General features: G+C 31.3%; 5 protein-coding genes across 5 annotated transcripts; all 5 read left to right on the top strand.

The window, feature by feature from the left end:
* The first annotated feature begins 982 nt into the window (after positions 1-982).
* On the top strand, positions 983-1,914 carry LOC130670576 (zinc finger protein interacting with ribonucleoprotein K-like). The gene is made up of 2 exons (XM_057473990.1): positions 983-1,166; positions 1,583-1,914. The coding sequence occupies exons 1-2, from the start codon at positions 983-985 to the stop codon at positions 1,912-1,914; spliced, it is 516 nt and encodes a 171-aa protein (XP_057329973.1).
* A 2,516-nt stretch (positions 1,915-4,430) lies between these two features.
* On the top strand, positions 4,431-5,830 carry LOC130670575 (zinc finger E-box-binding homeobox 1-like; the record flags this gene model as incomplete). The annotated part of the gene is made up of 1 exon (XM_057473989.1): positions 4,431-5,830. A coding segment is annotated over one exon (657 nt), but the record flags the coding sequence as incomplete, so codon positions are not given.
* A 111-nt stretch (positions 5,831-5,941) lies between these two features.
* Positions 5,942-7,967, top strand: LOC130670267 (uncharacterized). The gene has a single exon (XM_057473590.1). It carries the CDS (start codon positions 6,047-6,049, stop codon positions 6,761-6,763), a length of 717 nt encoding a protein of 238 aa, XP_057329573.1. The 5' UTR covers positions 5,942-6,046; the 3' UTR covers positions 6,764-7,967.
* LOC130670574 (zinc finger protein 570-like) lies at positions 7,915-10,331 on the top strand. The gene is made up of 4 exons (XM_057473988.1): positions 7,915-7,924; positions 8,061-8,270; positions 9,048-9,434; positions 10,069-10,331. Exons 1-4 carry the CDS (start codon positions 7,915-7,917, stop codon positions 10,329-10,331), a joined length of 870 nt encoding a protein of 289 aa, XP_057329971.1.
* A 9,479-nt stretch (positions 10,332-19,810) lies between these two features.
* On the top strand, positions 19,811-20,308 carry LOC130670572 (transcriptional repressor scratch 1-like). The gene is made up of 2 exons (XM_057473987.1): positions 19,811-19,847; positions 19,896-20,308. Exons 1-2 carry the CDS (start codon positions 19,811-19,813, stop codon positions 20,306-20,308), a joined length of 450 nt encoding a protein of 149 aa, XP_057329970.1.
* The last annotated feature ends 6,411 nt before the right edge of the window (positions 20,309-26,719 follow it).

Raw genomic sequence — 26,719 nt, 5'->3', positions numbered from 1 at the left:
TGATTTCGGAGTGATTTCGGCCAAATATTTTTATCCGGAAAGTGTGTCGTGTGAATCCGGTCACTGGTCAATTAATTTATCGTTTTTTTGGCACAATAATTTTAAGAGTTTTCTATTGAACGTGCAATAAAACTGCTCATATATTTGCTCATTATTTGATAAAAGTATTATCTATTTTTAGAAGTACGCGACCAAAAATGATCAAATTTGCCAACGAGTTAGTAAATTTTCATGATTTTTTTGAGGAATTTTTTGAGAAAAGTTCTTTTTGATAAAAATATTTAAATTTGCATGTGATATTTTTTAATTTAGGCCGTAAGGAAAATTTTTATGGAATTTAAATAAATAGGCAACTGAAACTGATACTAAAATTTAATGTGATATTAGCGGTCGCTGAAAATACGAACTGATTTTATTTATATGAGATATGAAAGTTTATTTAGACAATTAATATTGCTTTCATCGTGTGGATAAATATCTTGTGATTTGTGTGATAATTGTAATCCAAAAGTAATAATATCCGGAAAAAATAATTCAGATCTACGGGGAACCAACTCCTGTATTCTTCATAGATCTTAGATCTAATTTAGTTCATTATTGATCTATGTAGATCTACGTATATTTTTCCGGGTATTGTTTCATATTTTATATATTTTGAATAATCGATTTGTGAAAAATTGTTTGATTTTTAAAATCAAAAATACTAATAATATTTTGTGAAATTTTATGTAAAAAAAAAATAAAAAAAAAAATTAACTCACGAATTTAAACCGTTTAATTAACAAATGTAATTTTTTCAGATTTTACTTGTAAATTTCAAAACTTTCATCATAATCTTCAAATATTTTTTCTTACATTAAAAAAAAAAACTAAGATCATAAATTATCGCATGACCAAAAAAATAAAATGATCGAATGTTTGAATAAAAAAAAAATTTTCTAATCATATATGAATATTATTTTTAGGTTTGCATGGCGACAAAATGGATTGCGGGGATGGCCAGAGAAACTGGCAAAAGAATCAAGATTACTCAGTAAATTTAACCACTGGAAGGTACCACTGTCCTGCATGCAACTGGAGTTACACTCGTAGAGATTCAATGCTCGCGCACTATCGATACGAGTGCGGAAAGCCGCCGCGGTTCAAGTGTCCCTACTGTCAACTGTGTAGCAAAAAAACATCAAACGTTTACCAGCACGTGAGGTCCCTGCACCCTAACGAACCGGTGACGCTGGTCAAATTATATTAACGCCCTTATTTTTATATTAATTACAATTCTAATTAACTGTTAAATTGTTCAATTTATGTAATTGAATACCGATATATAAATCTAATGGCCAACCAAATGTATTTATAATCATAATATTAAATACGATACTTTTATAAAAAATTTTACTCACCAGCAAAATTTTTTACCCGACCGTGAAAGACGAGGACGATAATTAAAATGATACTAATTATTAATTATCGATAAATTAAAATTAAACCAAGTGTCCCATTTTTCCCGCTAGATGATTTATAAATTAAGTGTCAAGTGTGCTGATAAATAACACGGTTATTTTTTTGTCTGACACTTGAACAGATATCCTGCCGTCGGTGATGATGAACGTAAAACGCCGTCACCAGCAGAACATCTTCGGCGGCAGGTCTGGGTACTCTGTGTTGCCTCTGATGAAGAACTTGGCGTCAATGTGGATGGTCAAACAGCGGAGCCAATTTTCGTATCGCTGTGACCAGTGTGGCAAAGGGTACCAGCATCGCGCGACCCTAGTCAGGCACACGAGACACGAGTGTGGAAAAGAGCCACAGTTCAAGTGTCCGTACTGTGCACACCGGACTAAGCAGAAGGGAAATCTCTATCAGCATATACGCAATAATCATCCCGGAAAAAATGTCTTCACTAGTACTGATTAGTTATCTTTTAATTAAAACCAATGAGAATTAATCCCAGTCCTTCCAATTAATTTTAAATAAATCCCAGTGATAAATATACGTGTATATATATATAGGATTTATATAACTTATTTATTGTAGATAATAATAATAATTTAATTAAAACTATCCGTACGAAAAAATCTATTCAGCTCTGAGGTATTTAGATCTTTCTCCCTTTCTTCAGTAGAATTTTTAATTACGATTATAATTATTGATGTACTAAAATGAGACCACTTGCTAATAAATTTTGTTCTCTTGTTTTCAGTGATGTGGCCGAATTACCATCACCAGTATCCGCGAGTGGAGACTTACCCGCTGAGATCTATCAGCGGCGTGCGCATGATCGGGAACTCAAGACGAGCAAATAACCAGGGGTGTCTTGACAAGAGACCCGGGTGTTATTACTGTCCCAAGTGCGGCAAAGGGTACCGGTGGCTGAGGAACATGAAGAACCATCTGAAAGTCGAGTGCGGAAAAGACCCCACCGAATTCTGCCCCTACTGCCCTCACAAAACGAGATACAAACGGAGCCTACAGAAACACATCCTCAGAATTCACTCCTCTTAATTAAGATGTTTTTTTTACGATAAATGAAAAATTGTAACGCTGACAATACAACCGAACTATATAACACGACAATTTGATTTTTATTATTAAAATTATTATGAAAAAGTAACTTTTATAAATAAGTGGATAATTTCTTTTATCTGTTTTCGCAACTGTAATAATGCTTCACTATTTATCTTTCTTAGATAGTAATTGTAAGATATGTAAAGTGTTACAGCTGATAATTATTTAACTGACTAATAAATTTTTTTGATTTTAGGTAACTCGTACACGTGCGATTTATGCGGAAGAGTATTTACGTGGATCGCGAGTCTGCGTCTCCATAAAAAAATGGCCTGCGGAAAACCACCGAATTTTTACTGCACACTGTGCACTTATAAGTCAAACTTTAAGGGCAATCTCAAGAGACACATGTTTAATGTACACAAAGTAGTGTTATAAAATACTCAATAATATTTTTTTGTAAAATAATTTTAAAAATAAATGTTGACATTTGTTTTATGTATTTTAAATAATATTTATAATTATTAACTTAATTAATAATAATACGCGTTAAATATTACGGCTAATAAATATTTAATATTTATTTCAGGTGAATGTTATTTATTTTAAAATAAATTATTTACAGATGACCTGAAGATCTGCAACGAGAGTCGATCGTGCGTACGGTAAATAATAAATTTATTGTTATTTAAATATCCTGAGGCATGCGCTTCGATGTTAGATGCTAGCCGCAATTGCTGCTAATAATTATAAACAAAAAGTTTTATAAAAAAAAAAATATAGTGATGAGGGGGCTCGTTTACTTACTGCGCAAACCGATAAACTGAATGAGCAGTAGCGCGCATGTGGATTTAGTGAGTTAATAATACTAATAATAAATGACAATTTAATTACAGACTCGCGGCTATTTCCTATCGTGAAGCCTCGTCTCCACGTGTGTCCCCACTGCGGGCAGATGTACTCGTGGGCCTCGAACCTGAGGAAGCATTTGAAAATGGGCTGCGGTAAGCTCACCAACACCCACTACTCTTGTCGCTACTGCCCCTACAAGTCCAGAGTTCCCGCCAGTTTCTTCAAGCACCTGCTCTCTGTGCACAACATCAAGTGAACCCGCCGATCAACTGTCAGCCTGAAAACCAAAGATTCAAAATCAAAATTCAAATGTTCATTTTTTTACCGCTTATTTAATGTGTGAAGAGTTTAAACCAAAGAAAATTTACAATTAAAATGTAATCCTAGCATTTAGTTATCATTAATAATTAAAATTTTTGAAATTTGTCTAAACTGTATTTAACTTTGCAATAAAGTTACGACTTAAAATAAAAATTCAAGTATCAGACCTCAATACTAACACTCATCTCTACATACTTTATATTTCTTTCTTAAATTAGACAACAAATAAATAAATAATCTACTGAAATATTAATTTTTTTGCTTGCAGATTTCCTATGGTTTAATTATCAGACACGGGATGGTCAGATTCAGGGATCGAGAGCTCTTCGTTTCGAGTGTATGGTTTGCGGTAAACGTTACCGTAATAAAAAAAGTCTTCATAAACACATTAATTACGAGTGCGGAGGGCAGAAAAAATTTAATTGCTATTTATGTTCGCAAAAATTCACCCAAAAGTACAGCCTCCAACGCCATTTTATCAGAGTACACAATATCACTGCGCCAAATAATTAAAATTTATTTATGACTAATTAATTAATACATTAATATTTATTTTCATTTGTATCGAAAGAAAAAATAATAAATTTAAAAAAATCGAATTATTTTTATTACTGCAAATAAATTTTTGTGAATTGGTTCCGTTGTTTCTTCTTTGGTGGTCGGCTGCATGGTAGAAATTTACTTATAATTAATTTTAAATAATTACTGAGTGAGAGTTAATTAATTATTGAACTTAAGCTAATTAATGAATTAATTTTGTTTCAGAAGTCGAGGGTTATGAGTCATCCGAACACAGAAGTAGTATTACTAAATACGGTGTAGTTCTTGTTCAATTGCCAGATGCGCCATCTGTCGACATAACAATAGACCCAGTGCCGATACCGAAATCCGAGCCAGCGACAGATCCGTTGAATGTTTCCCCTGGAGAAGGTCCACAAGTGCAAGAATTAGTGGAAATCGTCGATGAAGAAGAAGAATCAGAAGCAGAAACGCAACCAGAACCAGAACCGGAACCAGAACCGGAGACTGGATCGGACACAGAAACAGAAATAGAAGAAGTGGGATACAAAATAGGATCAAGATTACAAATGTCAAAGTTAATTTGCAAATTCTGCAACAAAATATTTGAAGCAAGAGTCCACTTGAGTCGTCACATGAAACTCTGCTGTGCATTGAATCCGCGCGGCGATGCAAATCAATTAATGTTCTCATGCTATCTCTGTGCCTTCAAAAGTCACTTGAATATAAATATTGTCAGACATATTAAGAATGTTCATGAGAGCAATATCAAGTCTCGGTACAAATGCGAACTGTGCGGCTATCATAGTAATTACAAGTCTCATGTAAAACGTCATTTGAAATCCATCCATCATGCCATGGAAGATCATTATATTTGTGAAAACACTTAAATCTTAAAAATATTTTATTTTTTAAATAATTTTTCCAACACTTTACAGCCTTATTTCACATATTAATATATAAGACATTTAATTATGCACTCATTTATAATTTTACCAGCAAAAACTTGCAATTTTACTTCTATCATTTCTTCCCCCCACTATTACAAAATTTGCGCATGCGCAGTATACCTTTTTTAACACTTTGCCCTAGGCGATGTTCTTTTGAGTTAGAAGTGATCAAAATGACGTTGAGATTCGCTCACGCATGCGCAGATGGCAGTCGCCATCTTACTTTATTTGGGCATGCGCGTGAGGAAGAAATAAAGACTTTGGATGGCTTTGAACCCAAAAGAACATAACCCTAGTAATCCTAGCCAAGATTTTGAAAAAAAAAAACATGTAAAGTTTTTCCAGAGTCGCCGTCGGAAATCGTCGGAAATGTTCGGCTTTTAATGTTAATGTGAACCAATGACGTGCAAGTAGACAGATTTTTTAAGAGTGGGGGTAAAACCCGATGGCAAATTACTCTGGGAAGACTAGAAATTGTATTTTACTCCAGAGTTGATTAAAATCGCCGCTAGGGGTGGGGGAAAATTCTTAAACCCTTATTAGGACTACTGTAACTTTATTTAACAATTAATTTTATCATTTACAATGATGTTATAACTTTTAAAATAATATTTTGTTCAATTTATTTTTAATAAAAATAAACTAATTAATTACTCGTTTATATTTATTATTATTTATTTACTTATTAATTGTTTTTAGTTTAATGAGGTTATGGGTAGAGATAATAACTATTTTAAAATCACGCATGTAATTTTTTAAATTCATTTTTAGTATCCTCCTTTTTTTAATGATTTAATTAAAAAAAAAAAATATTGCGTAGAATAAATATTAAAATTATTTGTTTGAATTTTGTTTCAGATGGGCGGCAAAGTAAAATAAAAGAAATAAAAACTCTTCCGATGGTAGTTAAAATAATAAAAGTTCCGGTCGAGCAGAAAAATATTTATCAGGCAGCGAAAGAAATGGAAACAGATCCAGAACCAGAACCGGAAATGGAACCGGAATATATAGATGAAGAATCACTGGAATATGAAAGATGTGAAGAAAGTATGATGCCGGAAACTGTTAAAAAAGTTGAAAAAATACAGAAAGTTGAGAAAAAGAAGAAGAAGAAGGTTGAAATTGTGTGGGTTAATAAGAAAAAAAATAACAGGCAGATAATGTACAAGCAATGCGAATGGTGCAAGAAATCCTGCATTTCGCTGATAAATCATTACAGAGAATGCGAGAAGAAGAAAGAAGCTGAGAGGCAAATGGACGAGGATTCGGAGGACGAAAATCTTAAGTGGATTGAGCAGAAATCTGCGCAGTCGCAGTCGGACTCGAATGATGAAGAGGGCGTTGGTAGAAGCAAGAAGAAATTTGTTTGCAATATTTGCTGCTATAATTCGGAGAATAAAAACAATTTTTGGAGACACTTGCAATCGCCGAGACACAGACGTAATTGTCAGCATAAGAAACGGCAAGCTCAAGGTGTTAGACAGAAGAAATCTGGGCAAGATGTGGAAGATGTGGAAAAAAATGTTCAAGTGGTGAACACTGCGGATCAGAAAGTTGTCCCGACGGTGAAGATCAATGATAAAGTATATTTGATATTAAAAAAAAAGGAAACTTGAGATGAAAGTTTAAAGCCGAAATTTATTTCGACAGTTAATTAATAAAATTTGAATTATTTTTAAGATTCATAAAAATGTAAATGTTATTTTGGTAATAAAAATTGAGAATTAAAATAATTGAGGGTTTTATAAAATAATTTTGTTTTAGTGGAGACTTGGATACTGAGTGAGTTTTGTATTTTCTGAGTGTAGTGGCTTTGCTATAAATAAAAAATAAATAAATGCTTGTAAGAGTGCTTTTTTTTGAGTAATTTTAAAAATATCTATTGATTTAAATTAACATAAAAACTTAATTTTGAAACAATAGTATCTTTTCATGTGAACTGTTTGGCTATGATTTGTTTGGAAAAATTTACCTGCTGATCCTTGAGACGATTTGTGTGACGGATTAATAGACGTTTGTTTTTGTTTTGGTTCCAGCCTATCGCAAGATGTACATGGGCGATCAAATGCTCGGCTACACTTGCACCAAGTGCAGCAAGTTCTACAAAATGTGGAGCAACTACTTGAAACATAAGTGCGAACCGCCACAATTCAAGTGCACACTCTGCCCGTTCGCGGCCTTCAAGGCGTTCATACTCCAGGCGCATCAGGCGGAGCAGCATTTTAAAATTCCCTCGTCGACGCATTAATTAATACCACGTCGAGTTCAACAAGTTTTGTTCCTCTCCAACGGCCCTTAAATAAATTAAACAACTGCCTTATATCCTAGCTATCGTCTCTTGTGCCACTAATTTATTTTCAGGTTCTCGTTGATTTCATTTTTTTTTTATTATTAACCCACACTTATCCTAATGTGCTGTCAATTATATACTACATAATCTTTTAAATTTGTGTTAATGTAAAACAACACTTAAATTTTCCCAGCAAGAGAGTGTACCTCGGGTGTATTCGGTTTTTACTCCCACTCTGGGTCTTCTGTCTACCAAATATTCCCCCACTTTTCTCTGCGCGTGCGCAGAGTATAAATAATCGGTAGTGGGGGCGATTCGAAGTTCATTCTCTTTCTGGGACAAGTTTACAAAGGATCTCAGTTGTTCCTAGTGCTAGCGAACTCATTTATTTTAAACCAAACAATCGTATCTACTTTTAAAAAATAAATCAACTTAACAAGTAAAAAAAGTTTTATTGCTTTTAGCGTTTGTAAACTCATGTATTTTTGTAAGTACATAAATAAATTATCACACGATAAAATTAAAAAAAATTTTTCTTAATGCTTGTGCTCAAACAATTCCCACAGGAAAACACAAACACACATAGAGCAGTTACTGAATTATTTTTGCATACTCTGTTTCAGGTGCTAAGTCCAAGTTCAAGTCCAAATCCGAAAACGCCGGGTCCAGTAAACATTACCCGTGTGCTCACTGCCACAGGAGTTACAGAAATAAAAGCTCATTAACGCGGCACATTCAGTACGAGTGCGGTCAATACAAACAATACATGTGTCCGATTTGTCATAAGCGCTTGCAAAATAGCAGCCTCTACAAGCACATGCTTCTTCATAAGCGTTAATACTTATCATGTTATATTTTTATAATTATTATTATTGTCATTATAAATAAATTTGTAAATACATCGAACTATTAAATAACCCGAGGGTAAAATTTAATTATTATTTTTATTAGTAATTTAATTGTTGAATTTGTTTCAGTTGGACTCACTCTCAATTTCTCATTAACTCTTTCTTTAAACAAACACTGTTTCATATATTGGTTAAAATTTTTCATGGGTACATATAAATATATGCACATCTCCAAGGGCTATGGCTGAATCATTTGTGTTGGGTTGGTTATGGGTTTTATTATTTATTATTTATTATTATTATTATTTAATTAATAATATATTTTTATAATTTACGTTAATTAAATAATTTAAATCCTCTTTACATTCTACCTGCAACAAAAAAATAACAATCATCATCGACTGCACATAATCGTGATCGTCGGTCCTGTCAACGTCCCCACGCACTGAGAAAATGTCCATCGCAAATATTATTTATAAATAAATTATTTTATTTTAAAATAAAAGTTTTTCCGATAAAAAATATTTTTAAAAATATTTAAAAATAACAAATCATTTATTTTATTTAAAATAACAAAAAAAATAATAATAAATTTTTTGTTATAAAATGAATTATTTTTCTCAGTGTTCCCGTAACTTAATTATTACGTTATAAATTTATTTCTTCCGTTACTTCCCCCCTTATTAATTCCTCACTTAAACAATTATTATTTTATGATTTTTTTTAAATATATTTTTTTTTTCGCCCGGGCAATTGTTGCAGAAGAGGGTGCGCTAATTTCAATTCTGCGTTCAAGCTTCGGCAGTAAAACCAGCAAGTATTCACTCAAGAAATCACTTTCGACAGCAAGCATCGAAAGTCGCAGTCCAAGATCTGTGGATGAGAGTGTCAGCGAGAGCGGGAGCTCACTTAGACGCGAGCGTTCGTCCCGCGAGGTCGTATTTCCAGATTCCTTTGAAGTATTGCCGCAGCCGCGGGACCTCACCTACGTCGGGCTGCCCCACGAGCAGCAGCGTAAATTCCGGTGCCGTTTCTGCGGCAAAGGCTACCGATGGAAGAGCACAATGCGTCGACACGAGACGGTAGAGTGCGGAGGTAAACCTCCGGCATTTCAGTGTCCCGAGTGTCCCTACAAAGCCCGTCAGCGCGGTAACCTTACGGTCCATTACAAACGTCATCACCAGAAAATGCCTTACGACGAAGTGTCACAAGCTTCGCTAGAATAAATTATAAATTATGCTCACACTTAATCATATCAATGCATAAGTCAAAGATTTATTTTTATTAATTACACATAATTATTATTTCATTCTCTATGCATTTTTTTTTATAATTATTAATAATGTTATTATTATTGCCATTAGTTCATTTTAATTGAAGCTTTGATTTTTTTATTTATACTTTTTTTTTAATAACTCTATTAAGTACGCTTACGTCTAATTAAATAAATTAATTTTTAATTTAATTTTCATGATTTTGTACTTACAAGTACTAAGAAGTTATTAGTATCCATTGACAATTTTTTTTAAGTATATTTTTTGTAAAGCTTATAATTTATAATTTAAGTGTATTAATTATTATTATTATTAATAAGCAATTACTTATTATTTTATTATTTTTATTATTATTATTTTAATATTATTAATAAAAAACAAATTGTTGAGGGTTATTTTCTAAAAAAGAGTGTATTTTTTTTTATTTAATTGAAGCCTTTGAGTCCTTGCTTTAGAAATAGCGAGTGGTGAGGGAGTTGTCTGACTAATTAATGGAATTTATTTTTCAGCAGAGCATCAGCAACAGCTCTCTGACGAGGATATCGGTAGAGTGTATCCTTGTGCGGCTTGTGGGAGGAATTACAGGAGAATGATTTCGCTCCAGCGACACCAGAGACTCGAGTGCGGGAAGGAAGCCCAGTTTGAGTGCATAATATGTCACGCTAAATTCAAACACAAGCACAGTTTGCTTCGGCACTATCGGATCCATCTCTCCTTTGCGGGAGTCGATGAAAAATTAAATCCCGCGCTGCAGCAGCAACGTTTTGTCTGATTTATTGCCGCGAGTCCCGATCGCGACAGAGTCCTCGAGTTTATTTTAGATGATAATTATTGTTTTTAAATATTTATCAGAGTTTTACACTGTTGTCATTTTTAAACAGATAGTCAGTTACTAATATTATTGTTGTTGTTTTATTTTTGTAATAAAAATGTGATAAAAATATAACGAGAGTGGAATAATTGGCAATAATTTTATTTATCAATGAGACGACAGGAATTATTTAGATTGAGATTTTCTGGTATTTAATTTATAAAAAAGTGTCTAATTAACAAGACGGGTTTTTATTTTTTCAGTCTCTTGTTCGAACAGTCACTTCATAAATAAATTTATTTTTCAGGTCCATGGCTCAGAGCGAGGTATCAAAGTATGCCTGAGTTCAGGCCCATGGAGGCGATTAATTCAGAAGCAGAGCGAAGATTTGAAAACTTGGAGAATATTTATCTGCCGATGAGAAATTCTATTCCCGAGCCGGCGACAACGGCACGAGGTCAGTCGTCCTACAAGTGCCCAAATTGTAACCGCGTCTACCGGAGAGCTTCCTGCTTGAGACGTCACATGGTCATGGAGTGCGGAAAGCATCCCAGATATCAGTGTAGAATCTGTAATGGAAAATTCACTTACAAACACAACCTGACCGCTCACATGAAACTCCACGTCGAAGAGCCCAAGCACACATGTCTGACGTGCAATAAAAAATTTTATCGACGCGACAAACTCGCGAAACATTCCGCTCGACACCAAATACATCTGCCCTCACAATATCATCAAAACTGATACATAATTTTTTTTTCATTACAGGCTTTTGTGCCATCAAACAATCTACAAAACATTGTACAAAACTATTTTTCACACTCAACATATTTTATACTTTTTTACTTATCGGACAATTTCAAAAAATTATATATATTTAATTGTTGAAAAATTGATTGTTGTAAATATTGAGTGTAATTGGAAATCTCGAACTCTTTTTTCAACGAATTTTTTTGGTGGTCATATGTTTGATTTATGTAAAATTTTGTTGGTTTTAGGTGGCATGAACATATCGAACTATTTTCATAAAAAATCTTTCATCTGTATTATAAAAAATAAAAAGTGAAAACAAATAAATGAATTTCGTTTTGTAAATTAATGATGAAGTCGTGAGATGGTCTGGAGATTTTCAGAAAAGCATGTAGTGATTTTAAAAACGACCTATATTTTCTTAAAAAACTTGTCTCTGTGTGTCGATTATTCTAAGATGAGTTGCTGTGTGTTGTTACTTTGGTTTGCACGAAACTCTGGACGACTAAGGATCCAATGCTCGGATGTCTGGTGGTGGGCAATGGAGTCGAGATCGAAAATATATTTAACTACCCAGTGGGTTGTTGCCGTTGTTATTATTTTTGTTTCATCTAAAAATTGTATATTTTATTTCAGATTTCAGTGGAATCTTCCAGAATCACGAGCTGCTGCGCCAGTGGGTTAGTAATGAAACTCCGGCGGCGCAAATAAAAATACCCAGTGGTAATTTAATGGGTAAAAATGAAGACAATCGTCCGTTCACGTGCGTAAAGTGCGGGAGAAATTACATGCGGAAGGACTCGCTGATGCGGCACATACGCTGGGAATGCGGCAAGGATCCGACGTTCCAGTGCCCGTTCTGCCCCCAAAAATTCAAGAGGAAGCCGCACTGGATGCGACACATCAGACGCCAGCATACCGATAAAATTGGGAACATGGAAAATTTTCTTCATTCCTTCACTTCGATTACCGCCCAAAAATAATCTCCCGCTTATTTTTTGAATTATTTATCACCATTTTTATTATTATTTTTGTTCTTTTTTGTGTTTTCGGCTAAACTTGAATCAACGTTTTGTAGTCTAATGTGTGTCTCAATAAATAATTGATTTATTTAATACCCATGTCTTTATTAAATACTAATTTATGTAAATAAATATGAGGCGTAAGTATGTGGAGATTAAACTCTGAAAATATTGAATAAAATTTCGATGCAAGAAATCAAGTGGACGAGTACCAGAAAATTTATTTGATGAAAAGTCACGTGTTGGGTACTTGGAAAAATTGGAACACATCTAAAACAATTTTTTTTTTTCAGGTGCCTGGGGAATGCAAGCGGACAGTCCACTCGAGGAAAGAAGACGAGGCATTCACGTGAATTAGTTTTAAAAAATTAACAAGAATCAAATAAAAATATATACGAGACTATCTATTATTTTTTTCAATCCTCAATTAGTGTAATTCTTAATAAACTGAACTCAATTGGCATGTGCACTAACTTTCTAAACAAAATTTTAAAAACAGTCTAAAAACTTTTTGTAAATAAATTTTCAAAAATCTATAATTGCTCGTATAATGAAGGGAACAAATGCTTAGCTTTAGTTGAAAGAAAGTAATCAATCAAATAACGCGACTCAGATGTTCCCTTCGCGAAATGTTGCGCCTGCAGCAGATAAATCACAGCTGCTTGGGGCTCGAGAGTAAGGATCTGACCTTTTATCAATTTAATTTTATCTTTTACAAATTCGACTCTCGAGGTTTTTTTTATACTTTGAATACAAGACTATTTAATAATTAAAAAAAAATATGTATATTAATTAAATATTTTAAAAATTAATTAAAGTTTACTTTCGCAACCTCGAGATTCGAAAATTTTCAGAACTCTCCAGACTCTCGAGGCATCGGGTATTAAATAAAAACTAAAAAAAAATTTAAGTACCGAGTCGAAGGCTTTCACTGAGTACTGAAGAATATATATAAATATAAATATATATATTTATAAAAAAAAAAACTAGATTTGATAGTAATGCGTAAAAAAATGAATTTTATCAAGAGCAGATAATAAATAAATAAAACCTGTGTTCTAGCCGAGGACCTGAGCATCACGGGGCTAAAGTGGGCGGCAGCATGGCAGCGTTGGAGTGTCCCGTCAATAATGTGGCGGTCTGGTGGCGGACTTGGCAAAGGTTTCGGCAGCAGCACAACTGGGAATCCCGAGGGGTTCAATTGTCCAGCATGTGGGCGCGTTTACAAACTAAAGAGCAGCTTAAGGAACCACCAGAAGTGGGAGTGCGGCAAGGAACCGCAGTTCCAGTGTCCTCACTGCGTATACCGCGCAAAGCAAAAGATGCACATCGCACGGCACATGGAACGTATGCACAAAGAGAAGATTTTTAAGCAGGAACTTGTCTAGGTGGGTCTTATCAAGCCGGCGGCTGGTCTCCCGGATCTTCACAAACAAAGCTCATATCATCGAAAGTTTACACTTTGGTGTGTTAACACACTAGTAAAAAAAAGTGTCGCTATACACAAAAGACGTAATTTAAGATTATTTAAGTTGATTAATTGATTTATTCATAAATTAACTAGCTCAGTTTAGGAATCCAATTGTATGTATGACGATTAATGAGGTCCAATTTTTTAAACACGAGATAAGCAAGACGTCGCTGGTGTACGACGCAAACGGGTCGTCTCGATTTATCTTTTTTTATTATTTTTATTATAATTATTTTTTTTTTTACTACAACATTCAAGTCGTACTACAATATATATTTTTCGCGAGATGTATCGATACAGAGACTAAACGAGTCGAGCTTTTACTCGCGGCTGTCTTTTTAATTATTATTATTAATTTTTTTTTTTATATTTTGAGCCGTACAAGTTTAGCTTTAAGATGGGGGCGTAAAAAATCATACATTTATATTATTCTCATTCTTTTTCTCCTTGTGATATATAGATAAAAATATATTTACATATTTATACTAAATGATGTTTAAAAAAAATTATTTATAATATATTATTTTGGTTAACCAAAAATTTATTCGATTTAATCGAAATGTTTATTTTTTTTTAAATGTTAGATTTGATTTAATCCTAAGCGGGAATTAAGGATAAACAAAAAATACTCAAAATGACTCGAGCAGGTTCTAAGAACTTGGCGGGTTAATTTTTATAAATTTAAAAAAAAAGAAAAAAAACAGGAGTTAAAGTTTGAGGGAAATGTATTTAAATAATAATAAAATATAATATTATATGTATACTTAGATTATATAAATTACGACGAAAGACAGCCGCGAGTCGAACCGCGATCGTCCGGACGCTTACCGGAGCTCTTCCATAGCAACCATTCTGGTCACACTGGTTCCATATTTTTATTGACGGACACTCTGCAGTACATGTGGCTTAGACTGTTTTACGTGAGATCTTAACGACAATTATTAGTTATAAAATAATCTTTGAGTCAAATATTTAAAATAGAGAACACTCGATCTGGTTACAATCAATCGTTTACTTCAATCGTATACACCCGCGCTTGTACAGTTCATTTACATCCCATTCATCCCCGCCATTTTAAATAATTTCTCTCCATAGATATTTTCCATTAGTCAATTCATATAATATATTTATGTATTTCTAACATTAATAAAAGTAGTTCACAGTAATTATTATCGCGCTAATGAATACGGTTGTCACTTTGATAACTTGAACAAAAAAAAAAACAAGTTCTCAAGGTACTGATGACAATCAAACAGACTGCCAGAGTTTAACGCAAATTCATAACGATGCATTTAATAATATACATATACATTTATACATATATATATTTATATAATATAAAAAAATCTATAGATATATTTATATACAGACGACAAATATACAATAATGTATAAATAGTTTATTAAGCAAATGAGATTTTTTAATTTAAATCGTATACGAATATTTAAGGGATTGAAGTAACCGGTGCCAGGTCGATCAGGTGATAAACGATTTATTTGTGCCCATAATCGAGAGTCCACTTGCCGCAACTTGTTACATCAAATTCGTTTTTTTTTCTTAGACTTTTCTTATGACGGCGTCACTGAACAATCGACTTTTAACGCTTGCAAACAATAGAAAGTACAATTATAAAATATTAGAGGCCGATTTAAAAATTACCAGCACCATCACATTTAAAATACATAAGACTGATACTTAGGTAACAAATTAACCCAAGTTACTTGCAATAATATTGTAATAATTATAATTTATTGTATCGAACTTGTCGTATTAATATATAGTACCGAGTTTCGATTGTTCAGTGCTTTGTTTTATGAATAAAAAAAATAAAAGAAAAAAAAAACGAAAGTTGATGTTTGTCATAGCGCCCCCTTGTGGCAACTAATCAAACAAAAGCCTCATAGCTGACACGCGACAAGTATTATCTATCAATTTAAACTAACAAATGTAATCGTGTACAGTATAAATATATAATGATAATAAATAATAATATAAATAAATAAATGTGTAGTTGATAAGTGTAAAGTTGCGCTGGGTCGGGCTCTCGATTAACCTTCGGCGGGAAACTGTGAATAAAACAAATTAACGTACTAGTAGAATTGAAGTTAAGCAGAGAAACAAGTTATTAATTACATACAATTGTAACAGTAAGTCCTGTACTCCTACAGCCACATGTACTCGAGTTGCGGGTGTCCAAGTTCCATTTAACTGTAGACAATATTTATGACAAACAATATTGAATTTATTTGAATTCAATTTGTAACTGGAAATTAGTGTAACGTAAGATTATTTTAATGAAGTAGCTCATAAATATATTTCTTGTTTACTTTTATTTTAACTATTAGTTATTTAAGTTATTATTATTTTGAACTCTAATTAAAATTATAAACAGTGACCTCAAAACAAAGAAAACAAATTTCTGCACTAAATTTATAGAAAAAAAATCAACGCAATCTGTGGCCTTTCTTATAAAAAAATAAAAAAAAAATTTTCTAAAAATTATTTATAAAAATTGAAAAATATGAAGTTTAAATAAAAATTTATGACAAATGGAAAAATACAAATAATATTAAATTTAAAAATAGTTGATAAGTAGTACTTAATATATAAAAAAATAATTGTTGTGACAGGAAGAAGAGTAATTGGATAAGGTTTTTTAATTGGCTTTTAATTTTATAATTAGTGCGTAGTTTGTATCAGTAAAGTTTGGTTTGTGTTGAATCAACTATTCGATTGCCTATTGGCTGCTAATTATTTTTTGTAACAACGCATGATTAATTGTCGATTAGATACTTTTAGTTTTGTCAATCTATGACGAGTCCGACATTAAAAATAGAGTATCGCCGATTTATTTTTTGGTAAAAACGATTAATGGCGACGGCCGACGATTAAAAAAAACGGGGACGAATAAAATAAAAAGTGGATGTTGTTCTCCTCTTTCGTGGATACGCTACTCGGTAAATATTATTATTATTATTTTTATTAATATTAAATAATAATTATCTGAATGTGCCTTTAAAAATAAATAATAATAATAATTATTAAAGTAATCATTGGAAATTAATAATTAATTAGATAGTGTCGGTGTATCGGCAGTACCGAGATGCAGCATCGATTTAAATCGATCGGTGGGAAAATAAAAAAAAAAAAATAAAAAAAATTTTCAATTTTCTTAGCGGGAAGTTAAAAAAAATTAAATAAATAAATAAAAGTGATAAGAATCGCGACTTTATTTGTTTTTCGTTAAGATCAAAGTTCTAGAAAAATGTTTTTGAGAAAAGAAAATGAAAAAAATTTATATATCAATTTGATTAGTAATTATCGCGGTTATATATATTTTAAAAATTTTTGACCGTGTAATTATATATAAATTTAGTTCGCCGTAGCTTATTATTATTATGCCTTTTGGTGGTGATATAAAATATTCACAATTATGGCTTTTTATTATTATTATTATTATTATTAATATTATATTTTTTGCGCGTATATTATTGGGCTAATTTTTGAATTTATATAAATATATATAATATTAGGCATTTAAATAAATATCTTATTTCTTATATTTTATTATTTTTAAAAAATAACGACGGGTCGTCTCATAAAATATTAAATGTTGAAAACAAAAATTTAAAAAATTATTATTCTATTAAATTTATTGATATTTTTTTATCGTTCTCCAGGTGACGGTTTATGGATATGAAATTTTTTACCGAGCGAAATTTTATAAAATAAAAAAAAATATGAGGCGATACGCGATTAGTTTCTATATTAATTTGGATTAATTATAAATTACAAATTATAACTTATAAATTGTGGCAGCGTGATGCGATGATCTTAGGTAAAGTCTTTCAAAGATGCAATCATTTATTTTTCTAAATTTTTTTTCTACTTCTAAATTATATAATTTTTTTATAACTATTATTAATTATTATTATTATTAATATATAATTAATTGTGTTGATACAACACAATAATTCATCGTGATATTTAGGCTCTAAATTTTTTTCTTTAAGTATTCGTAAACAAAATTTATAAAACGAAGGAAACCTAAAGTGAGATATTGATTAGCCACAAAATTATTCATAAATTTATCCACTATTTATAAATTTTATAATCTAGCTTTATATTTTAATATGCGTACTAAAATTTTTTAAATTATATATTTTAAATTTATTAAAATTATTAACAAAAATATCTAAAAAATAAAAAAAAAAAAAAATCATAAAAATTTAAACAAAATTGCGACATGTATCCGAAGAGAGAATCACACTAAACCATATCATTAAATTCAAGTACTAGAGTTTAAAATAGATTATAAATATTTTGCGTTAGGAAAAAAAAAAGTAAATAAATTTACAAGGTGGAAAAATAAGAACTCGAAAATTACGATGTCTTTTTTGTAGGCAGTTAGGTACTGATACAACTTATCCAAGTTTCAAAAATATAAAAATAAACAAATGGATTAAAATAATAAATATAAATAGAAAACAATGTCAATTTAATGAAATAAAATAACTGACAATGTAACCACCGCGGGAAATTACAAATTACGGAATGAAGTTTTAAAAACTTGAGAGCCTTGTGTTAAGTGCCTTGAAGTACGATTTAGATTTTAGACTAGAGAACAACCGACAAAAATAACAGGCGCTGAGCAACTGTCAACACTTTTTTTTTTATTTTTTTATTTTTTTTTAAGCTGTTACATTTACTGGATTATTTATTGTCAAGTATTCAAAGGAGCTCAATCATTCAATTATTTATTTGCAACTAAAATATCAAACGTCAACGCTCTTGATAAAAAAAATCACTAATTTATTAAAATAATAAATATTTGTTTTAAAAATAAATAAAAAAAAATGACCGATACTTTGTTTAAGTATTTTTGAGCGACACAAAATTATCTCAATACGTGCAAACTCTTTTTTATTAACCAGCAATTGCTCTCGATTATTTATTTTAAAAAATAATTTAAATGACTGCAGTCAAAAAAATAAATAAATAAATAAATGAGACTTTTGCTGTCCGGTGGATCCGGGATTTATCGTAAACAGCGACAGAGCCGAGCAGGTTTTCGGTTTTTCGCTCGTTCGGCTGTGCCATTTACTTCTCCTCTTTTACAATCAACCCCAACTATTTTCCGTCTCAAATTTACGCAAAGTGTCGGTTAAAAAAAAATAACTAAATCCATTTAAAGTAACAAGTTGCAAGTAAATACTTAATAAGTAATATAAAATTTGAATACATTTACATTTTACCGCTCAAACTGCAACACGTATGAGTACAAACCGCAAAATTTAGCTCAGCGCCTTGAGAAAATTTATTAAAAAAAAAAATTTCCACAAATTATTGTAACTTTATTATTAACTAGAATTGTATTTATAAAAAATAATTAATATCGATTTTAATGTTAATTAATGCGCTTTCTGGATGTTTAATTTTTTGTAAAAGACACAACGCAAGGATAGACACACGAAATTTTTTAATAATTAATGACAAAGTGTATTTTTATTACTCGAAAAAGTTTTTAAAGCCTAAAGAAAAAAAGATAAAATATAAATGTACGGCTTTCAACTACTGCGCTTCATATTTTTAAACCATTTTTTGTACAAACTTGAAATATGTATTTGCCGACGTATCATTTGAATAATTGTTTTAAACATTCCAAATGTCGACAACTTACTTTTAATCAATTACAATTTGTTTTATTAATTTTTATATCTGTAGAAGATCTTGTATATTTAAATTAGAGCAAAATAAAGTCTAGAAAGACAAAGTCCCTGATATATTTACCTCATTGCTTTACCATATCACATATATATCATTTTAATATATTTATTTATTTATTTAATATTGCAGGAGTAAGGAAGCTCTTTATTTTTTTTACTCAAGATATCGGTCCAAGGCTTCAATTTATTTCGCACTTCCGCATACTGATTTTATTATTTTTCTTTTTCAGATCGACCGAGGGATAATCACATGGAGATTAAGTCAAGAAGACGACGAAGGAAAAATTGAAAGAAGACTGATGAGAAGTTTCTTGTTAAATTTCTAATTCTGATACTACGAACTTTTATTTTCAGGTTGACAAGAAAGAAAATGAATTAATAAATAAATTTAAATAGATTTAATTAGTAATCCAAATTACCCTGGTTTGCTCGTTGTTGTAGCTTTTTTTTAAGTAAATTTGATTGTTTGGCATGATCCGCAGCGTCGATCAGAATGCGGCTGTGGAGAGTAATTAGTAAAGTACTTTACTAACATGACTGATCTGAATTTCCTCAGGGTTCTTGATGAATATCGGGTGGACGGAAGGCATCAGACGAAGCGCGAGAAGCAGCAACAATGTCTCCAGTAACCAAATACCGGCACCATTGACACCTCAGAGACGTGCTCGCATCCATTGTCCGGCTCGACACGTCGCCCGGATCAGCAATCGACCACTGGCTATTTCCGCCCACGACAGACGTCACGACTGCTCGCGCTGCGGAAAGTCATACAAGAACGCTTACATTCTCAAACGGCACATGTTGTACGAGTGCGGAAAAGCTCCTTCGTTCAGTTGCCCTCATTGCGCCTTTAGCTCCAAGTACGAGAGGAATCTCAAGGCCCACATCAACCATCGCCACATACTTGCCAAAACCCAGTCTAAGGCTGCTAATTCGCAGACCTCAGGTCGTACCCATCGAAGCCACTGAGTCTCACAAAATAATAATTATAAAAATGACTCATAACGACTGTCTATTGACAGCAATTTGCCAAATTAGTTGCCAAGTGCCAAAGAATGCTTCCCCCAGTAATTTATTAACTTTTATTTTTATTTTTTCCTCCACATATTTTGCGAGCTATAGATTTATTATTTTTAAATTGATCGTTCTTTTGATGGTCACATTTATTTTCAACTTTATTTATAATTTATTGTCACGGCCAATTTATTTATCAATTATCTACAGTAATTCGCTTATCGTGATATCCCTTTTTTTAGTCAAATTATTTTTTACGACTTAAGAAAATTACAGACAAAAATCCATGACAATATTTTATAAAAAAAAAACACCAAAGTTACCAAAGTTTGAAATTTATTATTTTAATGTGTTCTATTTGATATATAACAGAAAGCAATATATACCGCTGTAGCATTTACCAGAGCTGAAGGAAAAAAATAAAATTTTGGAAACAATTTAAAAATAGTTGAACAATAATGAAATAGTAGCGATTAATAATTAGTCATTGAGTGCCATCTATTAATTACTAATTAACCGAAAAAACATATTGGTAAGAATTAATTGTTGATCAATGAGTAAATATCAATTATTTCTTTGGTATGAAAAATATCGTTACTCAAATATTATTGAGCGCCAATTATTTTTTATAATAAATAATAAATGTTTTTTATGAATTTAAATAAAATTTATAGACATTTAGAAAAATAAAATTTTCAGAGCAACGAAGATTTCAAAATTTTAGAAACAGTTTGAGAAACTAGTCATACTGATAAGACCAAAGGCGATTGGATCTAGTCAAGTTCTATAATTTGCATGCTCTACTCTATTTATCTAGTTGACAAATATCTTCATTATCTTAAACTATAAATTAGTATCACTTCTATCTACTCGTTACTGTATCTGTATCTGTATCTATATCTATATTATTATTATTATAATTACAATAACAATTATAGCTGTAACTATATTTCGTCTCACTGAATAAAATTAATCAGATAAACCGGATCGCTGATGCTTCTCTGTGCCAAATAATATCGCGTTATTTGTTGCGAGACTTTTGAGTCGACGCAAGTCTCAGTTTAACAGAAAACAAATCCAAATATTTTGCTGTTGCAATATTTATTTCTTCACTTGAATCTCTTGATATTCGTAATTTTAGTGTCGGCACTAAATGTAACACGAAATAAAAAATGTTTAAGAACGAGTCTTCCAAGCTCACGAAAATAAAAAAAAGTAAACCGGGTATGGGTTAATTGTCGAGCGATAACAGCAAATATCAATAAGTCATGACAAAACAAAATGTTAATCAAATAATATAATGATAATAATATTAATAATAATAATAATTACGGGGAAAATCAATGAAAATGTTATTGCATAATAAAGAAAAATAATAAAATGTTGGGCGAAAGCAATTAAATTAATAACCAGCTGAAAGACTGATATTCAAATTTTAAAACCCACAAGTGAGACGTATTATATATTTATTAAATATATATTGTATCCATAATCCATATGATAAAAGGTGTATTTTCTTTATTAATTATTGCGACGAATGAAAAAATATATATATTATATATATAATATGAATACGAGTAAATATAGCGGCCGTTAATTTTTGGGTCTCGGTGGGCAATTAATTATTTCGTGGCATTTAAATGTTGGAATATTTAATAACAAATCTAAATAAAATAGTTGACTAAAATTTATCAAAAAAGTTATTAATTAACAATAATAATAAAATTTACCAATTTAATGTATGCAATACTCGAGTCATCGTGTCAGACTTTTAAATCCGACACGTGATGCCTACATAGAATTATTTTAAAGTTGCATATGCATCGCCCACGTACACTTACAATATTACCAAATAAATATTTCATTTAACAGCTGAAGTAAATGATATTTATAACAAATATATCCAAATTATCGCGTACATAAAATTATGTATGTCCAATAAATGTATACGTTTGTTTCTTTCCCGACGAAGATTAAAAAATAAATATATAAAATACTTGAAAAATATAAAAGTTTAAGTCTAAGGAGGTTCAGATAATAATTAGTACGTAAGTGTTCTCGAATAGAGTTATCACCTTAATTTTCCGCAAAATTATTTACAATACTGTTGTAATTATTGTATCAACATGTGAAATACAATTATCAGCATACTCACTACCGGCTTACAATTTTTTCATTGCACGTATAATTTTAAATAACAAATAACCACAATTACATTTGCTGTAACAATTCACTGTAACGAATTTTCCTCACTAATAAAAAACATATTTATTTATGTTTCAGAAGATAAACCTCGACCCGCCCGATTTGCCTGCAGTTGCGGGAGACGTTACAAATATCGTTTTACTCTAGAGTGTCACAAGAAAAACGAGTGCGGAAAAGACTTTATTTGCAATAAATGTAATTACGCTACTACGAAAGTTAATATTTGGTTACTCCATATCCAAACTCGCTGCGAGTATCCGCCCGATCGCAGTTAAATCAAATAATCACTTTAATTTACAATTTCAGCTTCGGAGTAAACTGTAAAATTGATCAACTTTTATTTTATAATTTATTCCGACTGTTTTTCACACTCGCTCCCTTCAAATTTGTAAAATACAATTTTTTTAAAATAAATATTTATAAATTTATTTTTCTTTTCATAAAACTCGTAGATATTTTTTTTCATTTTTAATTACAAGGTGAGTAATTAATTTAAGTATTTAAATATTTTATTAATCAATTAATTTTTCATTTTAGAAACTAATGCAACTCTGAAGATAAAAATTCATCATCTGAAGATCTGTTAAAATTTTTTTACCGATTCAATTTGATATAAATCTGTATTCAATAGTAACTTGGTAATTACAAATATTGTAAATATACAAACATATTTTAATATATAATTTTAGTATCCACTTTTTATACATATATATATATATATTTATATCTGAAGTTTCATCGCTTTTTTAAATTTTTATTTTAAAAACTTCTACGGGAAATTATTTTTTGTGTGCAAGCGCGCGCCTGTCGCTTTTCAAATATATTTATTCTAATGTATATTGTTATGTTGTGTATATATATTTGTGCTGCTTTCAACAAATCAGGTTTCTAAAAATGAAGCTTCATGTGCATTTTATGCCTGTTTTATTATAAGGATAGGAATTAATATCAATGTAAAGTCCAATGTCTATTCTTTGTACAAATTGTCAGTCTTTACTCACTGTTACTAACAAAATAGTCTATTACACACCTAGAGAGGAAAGTAGGGCATTTGAACCCACGTATATAATTGCCTATCCGAGCCAAAGGCCCCTTGGTGAAAATTTTTCGGACTTTTGTCCAAAAAAGTCTTTAGAACTCTAGAACTGAGTTTTTCAGACAGAAGTCCGAAAAATTTTCACCAGGGCCTACTTCCCTCTGTGGTGTATACGATTTTACACCAGACCTGCACCCAGAAGTTTAAATCTCTGCCTCTGTTTGCGAAAAAAATGGCGCATGCGCTAATTTTTATCGTCTGTTTTCTCATGAATGAAAAGAACGACTTTCTTCACTGCAAACAGGGCAGGAATTTAAACTTTCGCTGCTCATTAGGTGAAAAATGATCAATTTACTAACAATAAATGTATGAATTTGCTTGGAAATTAAACAACTTGAAGATCTATGAAGCTACTAAGGATTTCTCTGCCGCCATTTTTTAATTTGTCAAGAAATCACATGACTAGTTTTAAAAAATTATCATACGATAAAAATCATGCATATATTGAAGATGTTAAATACTTTAGACAAAAAAAAATTTGCGTCCATGAAGTTTTCCAAAATAATATTAATTAATTTAAAAAAAGAAAAAAAATTGAGGTTATTTTTAAATTTCAGCGCCAAAAAAAGTTTTTCAAATTTCGGATACGATTTTTAAGAACTAAAGGAGTAAAATTTTCGAAATTTTTCTTTGGTTTTTAGTAATTAAATTTTTATTTACAAAAGAAAAAATTATTATCATTTATAAAATAAATGCATGATATTTAGTAGCCGATGCATGATTTTTTCGTTGGATATTTCGTGATGTCGCATGATTTTTTAGTCCTGTGATTTGCTGACATTACACTAGACCGCGATTTGTTGATGTTCCATTAGACCGAAATTTGTCGTGATATCAGAGTATTTAAAAATCGCGCTATTATAGCGCTACTAAAAATTCGAACTTTTTAACAACGCAAATTATCGGAATTTCAGAATCGCTGCCCATGTTGCTGAAATTGACCTTCGCGGGGCTGCATGCCAACAGATTTTCTTCAGAGAAACCTTATCCGTGCTACAAATGCGGTAGGTCTTATCTTAACAAGGGCAGTCTTCGTCGACATCTTCTCGACGAGTGCGGAAAGGCTCCACAGTACATCTGTCACATCTGCAAGAAGGGTTTCAAGCAGAAAGCAAACTTCCACCGCCACAACGCGACCGTTCATCATCCTAAGAACTGTTCTTAGACGTCTTCATACCTCTTTTTATAGCTATATCATACATATATATATAAATATAGATTTATACTGAAATATTTATAATTTTATACCAAAAAGATGCAACTTATAGTCAAATTGTGTAATTATTTAAATTACACCGAGTCAATCAAACAACACGGAGAGAAAATTATGGTAACCGTTCCTAGTACGTTTATGAAATGTCAACCCATAACGGTATGGTAATAATTACTTTGAATTATGGTATACATGCTCACAATCTACACGGAGAGAAATTTCAAGTAAATATGCCTATACAGCATAGTAATAATTATATTACTCTATAGTTTGTGTCACACCACTTTATGTGACTGCTTATACAAACTATAGAGTAATGTAATTATTACTATACTGCATAGGCATATTTACTTGACATTTCTCTCCGTGTAGGAACATTTTTCAAATCTATGAAAAAAAATTTTATCACTATGGTAAAAGTTCCTATAATGTATGGTAATAATTACCATCCACGTGGGAATATTTCCCATAGTCATACAGTAATTTTTTCTATATCCACATTCGAACAGTCTCTACACAGAAAAAAAAAATTCTCGACTGAAGGTAAATATTCTTAATTCAAGAAAATTTTTTTGGAAACCTAAATTTTCTCAGATGAAGTAGAAATCTTCTCCGACCAAGACAAATTTTTTTTAACCAAGACAAATTCTCTTGGCTCAAAAAAATCTTGACTTGGTTCCCGAAAACGTTTGTCTTCAAAAATATTTTCTTGACTCAAGATAACTTTTTTTTCTGTGTATACATCATAATAACCATTTCCATAACATATATGAAATATTCCTATGATATTATAGTAACTATTACCATAACAGTGTGGTAATAATTACCGTAGTAGTATGGTAATAATTACTATAAAGTTATGGTATTACCATAAAATAATGGTAATAATTACCATAATAAAATAGTAAAAATTACCATAATGACGTACGAATTATTACCATAATTTTATAGGGACTATTGCACGGAAAAAAAAATATTGTGACCAGCGAGATACAGTATACTGACTGTCACGATACTCGTTTAGCTATTCGGAGGTCAGTGCGCGTATTGTTACGTATAGTGCTGACAGGAATACGAATCGTGAATGGGACTAGAATGGATCGCGACGGTAGCTCTACAGATCGCATCCTTCACGATACGCAAATCACTATCCAGTAGATCGTGCCACAATATTTTTTTCTCCGTGTATGACATCATATAGGAATGAAACCCATATAGATACTAATAGTTACCATAATTTGTATGGGCGCCATTCCTCTAATCGAGATTAAAAAAAAATCTGTTACCATTTGACATGGAAATCATTCCCATGATATATTGTAATTGTTACCATAAATTTCGATCCGTGAATAAGCCATTTTTCCACAGTATTACCAATGATTTTATAATTCCAAATATTATTGATTAAAGATTTTTAAAACCAATGAATTTAATAAATAATTTTTATGAAACGAAAATTTTCTTTTAATTTTTTTTCTTTTTACCCTTTGGATCTTTTCTTGCTTAGTAATTTTTTGTTTCAAAATGCATGACACCAACTCACGGAATAGGGAAAAAAAATTAACAATAATTAAATTAAACAACAATATAATATTTGATTTCAGAAAATAAGCCGAGAATAAGAGTTGCGCTTTTAACGGAGCTTCAAGATCCCTTGTCAATTCCAGTCATGTCTGAGGAAATCGACCACCACTCGGATGACTCAAATTCATCGGACACCGCCTCGATAGCTTCCGTAGATACATTGCTATCAAATCTTCAGAATATAAGTACCTCGATAAATCCACAAGATCACAATCTCGGGCCTATGCTAGATCACCAGTTCGTGAATATAAACCCGAGTTGCGATAAC

Source organism: Microplitis mediator, chromosome 6 (assembly GCF_029852145.1).
Source record: "Microplitis mediator isolate UGA2020A chromosome 6, iyMicMedi2.1, whole genome shotgun sequence".
NCBI lineage: Eukaryota > Metazoa > Arthropoda > Insecta > Hymenoptera > Braconidae > Microplitis > Microplitis mediator.
Note: the sequence above shows the minus strand (reverse complement) of the source record. Positions and strands in the feature narration are given on the sequence as shown.

Coding starts and splice junctions, on each gene's coding strand:
- LOC130670576 (XM_057473990.1), top strand. CDS start 983: ATGGATTGCGGGGATGGCCAGAGAAACTGGCAAAAGAATCAAGATTAC. Junction 1,167..1,582: donor GTGTCCCTACTGTCAACTGT/GTAGCAAAAAAA, acceptor ACACTTGAACAG/ATATCCTGCCGTCGGTGATG.
- LOC130670267 (XM_057473590.1), top strand. CDS start 6,047: ATGGTAGTTAAAATAATAAAAGTTCCGGTCGAGCAGAAAAATATTTAT.
- LOC130670574 (XM_057473988.1), top strand. Junction 8,271..9,047: donor GCACATGCTTCTTCATAAGC/GTTAATACTTAT, acceptor CAATTGTTGCAG/AAGAGGGTGCGCTAATTTCA. Junction 9,435..10,068: donor CTACAAAGCCCGTCAGCGCG/GTAACCTTACGG, acceptor TTTATTTTTCAG/CAGAGCATCAGCAACAGCTC.
- LOC130670572 (XM_057473987.1), top strand. CDS start 19,811: ATGATCCGCAGCGTCGATCAGAATGCGGCTGTGGAGA. Junction 19,848..19,895: donor TCAGAATGCGGCTGTGGAGA/GTAATTAGTAAA, acceptor GAATTTCCTCAG/GGTTCTTGATGAATATCGGG.